The sequence below is a fragment of the Marmota flaviventris genome, chromosome 8 (assembly GCF_047511675.1).
Source record: "Marmota flaviventris isolate mMarFla1 chromosome 8, mMarFla1.hap1, whole genome shotgun sequence".
In the NCBI taxonomy this organism is placed as follows: domain Eukaryota; kingdom Metazoa; phylum Chordata; class Mammalia; order Rodentia; family Sciuridae; genus Marmota; species Marmota flaviventris.
Genome location: NC_092505.1, coordinates 89,888,716 through 89,898,405, shown reverse-complemented (window position 1 = coordinate 89,898,405; position 9,690 = coordinate 89,888,716). Strand labels below are relative to the sequence as shown.

The following is a 9,690-nucleotide window of genomic DNA, read 5'->3' as shown; positions in this document are numbered from 1 at the left end:
ATGGGCATGGAGAGGGAGGTTTACGACCCTCCATTTTGACTTGGCCATAACTAGGAATTGTCAAACTTTCAAGTGTGTAACAATTCTCTTGGGAGATCCTACAATTGCAGCTTCTGATTTCATAGGGATCTGAGATGATTCCTAAGAAGTCTCCAGTTGGTTGATTGGCTTTGTTTTGTTTTGTCTTTTTGGTACCAGGATTAAACCCAGGGGCACTCAACCACTAAGCCACATCTCCAATCCCTTTTTAAGACAGGGTCTTGCTAAGTTGCTTGATAGGCTACTCTTGAGCAGGAAAGTACTAAACCAAACCAGCTTCTAAAATTAGCTCATATCACTTTTAATGTAATTCTTTAATATTCTATTACTTTTGTTTTTGGAAACCTGATAGGGCATGAAGGTTTGAGGAAAGGGATACAATAACTGATACAAGACTCCAATATCTCTGAGTTCCTGGCTATAATAGCAATAACAGTTGAAATATGACTATTGTTCTTAACAGGTAAAAATCATAAACTTCTTAATAAGAACTACTTAATTTCTTTGTCCTTCATGGTTAAGGAATCTATTGGACACTGTTCAAAAGATGTAAATATGCAAATATATAAAGTTATAATAGTGACTACTAATACAAGATAGACAAAAAAATCACAGATGCAGTCATGTGAGCTAAAGACTAAAAACCTCTGACCTTCAGGTACCTCTCTCCTTTAAATTACATTGAATGGCTTGAATCTTCAACAGTTCTGACTTAGAAAAATGGTAATTTTAGATATTTCAATCTAATTCTTTTCCTAACCTCCCTTTGAAAGAACAGAGCCTATTTCTTTCTAGCTCACTAGTCATCCAGTGCCAGACACACTTCTTGGGACATGCTAAATACTCAACAAATATTTTAAGAAAAAAAAAAAATCTAACAAGAACTCAGGAACGGGGGTGGGAAAATGAGTTAAAGTGGCCTAAAAAAAAAAAAAAACAACCAAGTTCCAGGAAAAAAAAAACCCAAATGTTTCATAAGCTCCCATATGGACTAAGAATTTGGCTCTCAATTAAAGTATATGGTATTCAGTTTGGTAGTTCCACGTGCCTTAGTTAGATTTAACGTGTTTACTGTGCTCTGTAGCAGAAAAATCCACCCATGATTAACAAAATCCTAGTTGTATCTTAAGCATTTCATCACTAAATGCTTAAAAAAAAAGGCTGTTTTTTCCTAAACCCTGCCATGCCTCTCACTTGTTAGTCTAAATTACCTCCTCTCACTATTACTAAATCTATAAAACATGATTCCCAAGAACTCTCCCTACAACAAATTCCTAAATGACCCCTTTTGAAATTGCCAGAAAATGACTGAGCGGTGAGTTTTATAGATTCTTTGAAGTGGCTGTTAATCTGGGGTGTGAAACAGAGTGGACTGCTGAATTGTCCTACATATACGCAGATATTTGTTTACTGCACTATTGTGTTTATGTGTAGTGGTAGAAATAGAGGGGCAGTACTGGGGATTGAACCCAGGGACGCTCTACCTCTACCACTGAGCTATGCACCCAGCCCTTTTTTGAGATGGGTGCTCATCTAGGTTGCCAAGGCTGGCCTCAAACTTGCAATTCTCCTGCCTCAGCCCTCAGAAGAGCTGGGATTATAAAGGTGTGCAACTACTGTGCTCACGGTGTACCATTGATTTTAATGGGAATAAATGAAGAAAAGTAAATATACATCAAGGAGGCTAAATTTTGGTGTGTAATACAATGCAACCATAAAAAAAAAACCAAAATGGTGAAATACAGTTTACATAACCAGGCAATGTTCTTTAAGGGCTTTACAGATGTATTAAAAGTTTAATCCTTTAACCAGTCTATGACGTAACTATCACTAGCAACATTTTATAGATGGGGAAAAAAATAACAATAATGGAGGCTAGGGTTGTAGCCCAGCAGTAGAGCGCTTGCCTCGCATGTGTGAGGCACTGGGTTCAATCCTCAGCACCACATAAATAAATAAAATAAATGTATTGTGTCCATCTACAAATAAAACAAACAAACAAATAAATATGGTGGAGTTCAGATTCATCCTGGGCCATTAGGCAGAATGCAAGCTCTGAAACCCTATAGTTCAAGCTACATCTACAGTGTAGTGACAACATTCCCTGATGAATTCAATGAAAAGGTGAGTTTCTCAAGTCCATGACTAAAGCCACTCAGCCAGACCTTGCCTCAAAATAAAAAATTAAAAGGGCTGCAGACATGGCTCCGCAGTTAAGTGGCCTTAGGTTTAATACTTGGTATGTGCTCCCCCACCTCCAAAAAAGTCTGGAAGGATACAAATGCTACCAGCAGATATCACTGATTGGTTAAGGGTTTTCAAAGGGAATCTATTATTTATATCTTGTATCCAAATTTCTTTGTAAGTATACACTCTTATAATAAAACATATGCCAGTGACAGTGCCCCCTCCCACACAGGTCATCTATACAAAGCAAAGAAGCAAATGAAAAGAAACTTAGTGCTACCATATTGACCAATAGGTTAAAGGTAGGGCCAGGTATTTTGTTTTAAAAAGAATTCCAATGTACACTGGTGTTTAACTGACAGTTTTAAAAGTCAAATAAACTTACCTCTAATTTAATCTTGATTTCTTTATCGCAAGACTTTAACAGTATATCCCACTTTAAATCTTGTTTCCAAACATTAAAATATCTCAACTTCAGCTGGAAATATGAAACTAATGCTACATAGTATATCTCCATGGCATTTTAAACTCAATTATTTCACTTTATGCCATCAAATGTGCAAGAGTTTCTGCTTTTAGCTATTCTTTGCCCTCCACTGGAGTATACTGTTCCTTAGGTAACCAAATTGGAAATCAGAAAATTAACCTAATGCAATACTGTGTATAAATGAAGCCAACAAAAACTTACACAGAAAAAGTCAACATGCAATGCGTATATTTTTCAAAATTTCCTAAGCCGATGTTTTTCAGTCGTCTAATCTCAGGCTGAGTCAGTCTGACTGTATTTTTAAGGCAAGAGTTTGATTGCTTGAAGTTCTCCTGCAGTGCTTGAGTTCTCCACAGTGCTGCCCAGCAGTCCTCCAACCTATGCTTTTGTACTATCTTGTAGCACACTATTTCTTAACACAGCCCATTCTGATAATGGATTAGTATGTTAGAAAGTTGTTTTTAAAAACAGAACAATGACTAAATAAGAGGACTGTCATCTTTTTCAGTGTAGATCTCACCCCATTGGTCTTAATTATTAAAATGTGAATTGTCTTCCCAACTAATCATGCAAACCCAACAACCAAGAAACATTAGTAATTGTCATCTGTACTTTACTAAACACTTTGTGTTTAATATATTTTAAATTATAAAGAAATTACAAGGAACTCCTAAAAAATTTAATACAAAAATATTACAAGTTAGGACAATTAAGCATTGAGATATAACATTTAAGAAGCATGCAGAAAAAGTAGCATAGGGTTAACATTTCATTGTTGACAGGGAGCTTTGGGACAGTAGAGAAAAGCACCCTCCACGGTGGCTTTTCCCTCGCTGTATTTTTCAAAGGACTATATTGAAAAACAGTAAACTTTCATTGGCTATGTATTATAACAGGTAAGAAATCTAATCCATGGTAAAGTATAAGAACTATGAAATTAAAAGTAATCCCTTCAATGACTGCTTAAATTAATTTCAGCTTAACTTCAAGCTCACATGGATTCTAATCCTTAGTAGTCCAATACTTTCTGGAAAAGTATAAAATGCATATTAACAATCTATGCCATGCAATAAAAGTTAACCCCTTGAAAACCAAAGATTCAGTTAGCAGTGGCTTATAACTAATAAAACATGGTAAGAGTATACTTGTATTGTTTCTGTTTAAAGAAATGGAAAGAAAAGACAGAAGACCTGGAGAAAGAAGTTTTCTAAAGACAAAATACAAAAATTTGCTCAATGATTCTTCTGAAAAAGTCTGTATGTAACACTGAGGAACTGAGATTAACTAAACCTGGAAGGTGCCTACTATCATTTCTCATAGGCTATTAAGGTTGTAATAACATAAACATCCTGACAAAGGATGGAAATGAATGTCATAAATGTTTTATATGAAGGGGAAAATATCATTAAGGACATTGAGCCTCCTGCCCTAAAAATTGCCAATAACATGTAGACACTGTTTTGTTCTCAACTGCATGCTAAGCAAACAAACAAATCTGAGGTCTCTTTTAGATTGGTTATGTGAGATAATATCCTTTAAATACAATATTGAGTTTTCAAAATAACTTAAAAGTAATTGCTATCCCTCAGCTGATTAGATGCTCTATTATTCTTTAATAAAAATAGAAAATAATTCCTTCATTTAAAAAAATCTTATCTTCTGCAAGAAGTAATAAAATAGTAAAATTTGTAATTTTATCTATGGGCTTAATTTTTAAGTATTTATCTTGGAAAACAATGTTTATGAAAAACAGTGTTTGGGGGTTCTGATGAAAGTTGTTATAATTGGTAACACTAGTAAGGGAGAAAATAGACATGTTATGTTATGAAGGCTAACTCAGAGCAAGAAGGTTTATTCTACACAACACTGGAGGAAACAAAGTAATTAAATGTAAACAGGAAATATCATCCCTCTCTCATTACTTGACTAGCAAATAGACTATACAAACTACGTAGATATCAAAGGTTTTATATATGTACACAGCCAACATAATATCAAAATATATTTTATTCTGGACCTCTTTCAGATCTGATTCAAATTACAGTTGTCAAAGCAATACAATGCAAAGGGAATCTGCAACAACAACAACAAAAAATGTGCCTAGAAAGGATAAAAGGGTCATTGGGGACAAATCATTGTGATGTGGAACCAAAATACATCATAAGTGTAATTAACATGGTCCAGGACAGCATAGAACATCTATATCAGTCTTCCTTACACAATAATCATGAAAACTGAACAATAAAGTTCTTTAACATGTACAAAAAACTGTCATGGGCTGGTTTACACTTTTACAACAGTTTTAAAGTTAACTGGATAACTAAAGAAATGATGCAGACATTTTAATCCAGTGCTATAGGTAGGCTCACAGAATTAGACCCAAAGGATTTGTAAAAATTAAAATGAAAACATTATAGCTACAATGTCAAAGTCAGGAAAGAGAAAATTACTTCTGTATTCAAGGATTACAGAGCTACAAAATGCAGTCTGCCTGGTTCTGTTTGAATGAGATGGGTAAGTACATCAGACTAGATACAACATGCAGAATGTTTTCTTGAACTTATCCAGAAATTCCAAAGACAACATCATGAAACAGCTTACTAGGAAAAAAAAAAAAAAAATATATATATATATATATATGCCCTAGTTATTCACCCTGCTTCAACACTGGTAACGTAAAGGCAGAAATAAAGAATGCTATCAATACCTCAGAACTACTGATATAAGACATCAAATTTCTAAATCAGTGTATTAAAAAAAGTGAACACTTCCTTTTTTTCTCTCTCCTACATTTAACTAGAATCATGTTAAAAAAACAAAACTGATATTAAATGTGACACTTCAGAGCTACTACTGGAAGGAGTAATTAATAACTTCCCTACCCACCTCCTTCCATCCCTGCTGATTCAGAGAAGGGGGGAAGGGACCAAAAACAAACCAACAAACAAATAAACAAACAAAAACACCAACCAGGGTCTCTTGTAGGTTTGCTGCTATTCCCCAAAATGTTGGCATTTGCTGCCATGCCACAATGTTGGTCCACTGAAACAGGATTTCTGCGGAAACTGTTAACAGTAATTTACCATGTGCAAGTACCTTCCTTACCATATGAGAATAAACACAGGTTCTGTAGAAATGTACAATGTATATAAGAAAATGAAAACTGACTTAAAAGAGTAAATAGCACTGCATTTAAGATTTAGTTTTCTACTTATCTAATAAAACTCGTCATTTTTGCTCGCAGAAGTATGGTCATTTGTGATTCCTTTAATAGCAAAAATGCACAGTCCTCTTCAGGCCTCTACTCATTATTAGTTTACATTACTCTAAACAAAATCAGTCTACATAAACAGATAGCTCCTTAAAAATAGTACTCTCTCATTAAATCTAATTTGACAGAAAGAAGTTTAAGGAAAAAAGGAGTGCTTTTATAAGTTAAGTGAAAAAGTACAAATCTTTGGCCTTTCTCTTGACATTTTTGTATGTCAAAAAGCAAAAAACCTTCGTGTAATTCAATCTAGTGATTACTTTTGCACCATAATTTGTTTTTTACACCACAAAAGGAGGCACTTTCAGTATCTGTAAAAGATGTTTTACCCTAAAACATACTTACCTAGAGAATAATTAATTAAAACAATTTGATACGTTCTAAGACCTATTAGGAAATTACCAGTTACCACTTCTAAAAGTCATCTGAAAGTCAATAATATTACCTGATTGATTGTGGGAAAGGGGACTGGAGCAAATGTAAGTACTTAAGGGATTTCCTACTTGAAGAAAAAAAAATTCCTTTATGACATTTAAGAGTGGCAGCTGTTCTTTCTTCATTCTATTTTAATCAAATTTTCCCTTCCTATTTTTCCATATGATCATACATTTCTTACAGTAGCATATAAAACATAATGAATTCCATAGACCAACTACTGGATTCAGTTGATCTTCAGGAATAAATTCTCAGGAAAAAATGGGAGGAAAAATGAGTAAGAACCCCAAATATAGAACTTTACAGGCTGTGAAACTTGGTCTCTTGCAATCATGTTACTGCTCAAATTAGAGACGATCTTATTTTTGTCTATTGGAGCAGCATCGTGGCACATCAGCAGGCAATGATGATGTGAGAACAGCAGCAAAAACAAACAATTGTATGCTCACCAAGAACCCAAGCCTACAAAATGGATACCTTTCAGAGAAGTTTACACTTGAAAGACCCAAGACTTCAGGATAATAAAGCTCTGCATTTATAATCTTTATATGTCCTATTGTGGCTATTATGCGTAAGTAAAATAGCTAAAGAATTAAAAAAAAACAGCAAAGATGACAATATCATAAAAATGTAGCTGTCCATTTTGACAGCTATATTGCAGAATTTCTTGACTATCTTTTTAATCAGCTGGGAAAAAAGTCAATAACTGTATGCAAATGAATAAATTGTCCATATCAAAATACAAAAGTACTATCAATAATCACCTCTGACTTTCAGATTTAAATTCAGTGCAATTGACAAATGCATCACTAAAGGAAAATGCAGCTTAAACATACTCAAAACATTTGTGTCTATTCCTGGGAGCACATTTAAAAATTATTGCACAGATTTTTTTATTTTTATTTATTTTTTTTAAACAACAACAGAGGTCAACCAGATGTGAACCTCTAGCAATAAAAGCAGGATTTCAAGTGCCAGATACTCAGCATATTAGGTTTCCTACATAAGTCACAGGGTAATAAGTTCTAAATTATCTCTAATGTGATCCAAAACCCTAAAAACAGCTGGCACAAAACCATCATGAATGACTGCCTCTCTGGATGTAAATCTTAAAAAATATTATTACAGTATCATAGTCCCCACTATCAACAACTGGGGTACATATAACAATGTATTGTGAAAATTAAGTGTATTTATTCTCTTTACCTATAGCAAATGCTACTCTACCTTAGTAAAACCAAGACTTGCTTCAATCAATGCTGTTTTGTAAAAATAGCAAAACAACAAATGCTGCAAATCAAAGCTGCATTAACTTGGGTTAAATCAGTTTCCACTTAAACACAGAACACAGGTTAAAATTTTAGCAGTAAAGGCCTCAAAATAATTATTGACAGAAATAGTGTTGTAAATTTGCTAAGCTTGATAATAAACAATTCCTTAATTAAAATCTGTAAGATATAAATTTGACAACTATTCTCTTTCAAATTGACACTCCTAGATTCTTATGTTAATCATGACAAACCCTGTTAATCATACACATAAACATGGCCTCATGCTAACATTTGTCTGTATATTTTACTTTTAGTTGCATGAGCACAAGAGATTTGATGCCTGTTATCTTTAAGAAAACACTTGACATAAACAGAGTAAAAGACATGATAGAGTAGTGATTACTGGAAAAAAAAAAATAGCAGCTTAAATCTATCTTATACTTGGAAAAAAAAAAAAATGTAGTCACAAGTACCACAAATGCAGAATCAGAGCAGCAAGGAGGTTAGTGCAATTATCTTTTTTTTTTTTTTTTTAAATTCTGAATCACTGCTATTAAAAATACCTTGAAGCAAGTCTTTTGTTTTAAAGATTGTTTTTTAAACTAAGGTAGCAAGCATTTTGCCATGTAATGGCAGTGTTATATGCCGTTATCTTGCTTTGTATAAAAGAAAAACAACATGAGAGATTCTTAATACTGGAGTTTGGTTACATTACATAGTTAAGCTTCTATACAGAATGATGGACACTTTGAGAAGCTAATCCTTATCCAGAAACGTTTTAATCTCTTAGAAAACAAAGCAAAACAAATAAACAAACAACAAAAAACCCAAAACTACTTTGCTCCTTTTCACAATAGTGCACATTTTAACCATAATTCAGTTATGGCTACAAAACATCAGAAGATTTTTTAAAAATGTATCTTCTCTATGGTATTTAAAAAAAAAAATTTTGTGCCCTTCTAGTCTTTAATTGGCAGAAATATGTCCCAAAAAAGAAACTATTGTATTTAAGCCACATCACAAAAAAAAGAACCAGAAAAAAACAACAAAAACAATAACAAAAAAAAAAAAAAAAAAACCAAAACAGAGCATAATACCCTTTTACTGATGTGTCTTACAGATTGCCATGACCCAAGTCATATGTTTTCATTTAATTTCAAATTCCCCCTTCCTTCCACAATATGCACCAATTGAATATATGCTCTGGGAGCCATAAAATGTACCAAACATTAACCTCTTCAAAAGAATGCATTAAAATATTTTTAAGATTTTTTTTTTTGTTTAAAAGGTGAAAAAAATATAAACAAGAAACTGATTCACTCCCTTACTTCATGCATCCATAATCTAAACCAAAAACAAAATTTAAAAGCAAGAACAAACTACTGCTGCAAGTTTTTTTTTTTAAGTCCATTTTCTCTGTACATACAAACTGCTCACTACTGAAAGGAAAAAAAAAGAATATAATCCATGGTGTCTGCTGATTCAAAGGGGGAGACAAGGCTGTCATTAGTATCCAAAAACTGGTACATGTATGTATGGTCTGCTTTTATAACGTATATCTCTTTCTTCTGTTTTTCATATCCAAACTTCTAAATGCTATTTTAGGGGCACAGCAGATTAGATTCCAGCACTTGGTGAACAGAATTCACAAGCTGTGACAAAACTCTGTCATCTTCAGGGTGCAATTTTGTTTATATACACTGTATGTATATATTTCTTTTAGATTTGGCTGTAGTGGACTGGCCATGGTTCAAGTGGGACTATAGCAGTACGTGGGTCAGGGACAGTCATTTTGGCTATGTACACATTCATAGTCGGTCCATGGCTTCCAACTAGTAGCGCTATTTCCGAAGGTCTAATACACAAACCTGAAAGAAATTACAATAATCAACCAATGTGTTCAGAATTTTTTTTTTACATTTCAAGTTTAACTTTTCTGTAGTACAATTTCAAATCTGTTTCTCAGTTCTAAGTTCATGAACCTTCAGCAAAATGGGCACTTT

The 9,690-nt window shown here is 33.5% G+C and overlaps 1 protein-coding gene across 7 annotated transcripts in view; it reads right to left on the bottom strand.

Annotated features, from left to right (window-relative positions):
* Positions 1-4,702: 4,702 nt before the first annotated feature.
* Positions 4,703-9,690, bottom strand: part of Tbl1xr1 (TBL1X/Y related 1) — a 155,490-nt gene continuing 150,502 nt past the window's right edge. For all 7 annotated transcript variants that reach the window (XM_071615466.1, XM_071615463.1, XM_071615465.1 and 4 more), the window contains one exon: positions 4,703-9,555. In XM_071615466.1, the coding sequence (XP_071471567.1) occupies positions 9,529-9,555 (27 nt within the window). In that variant the 3' untranslated portion in view covers positions 4,703-9,528. The remainder of the gene's footprint in view (positions 9,556-9,690) is intronic.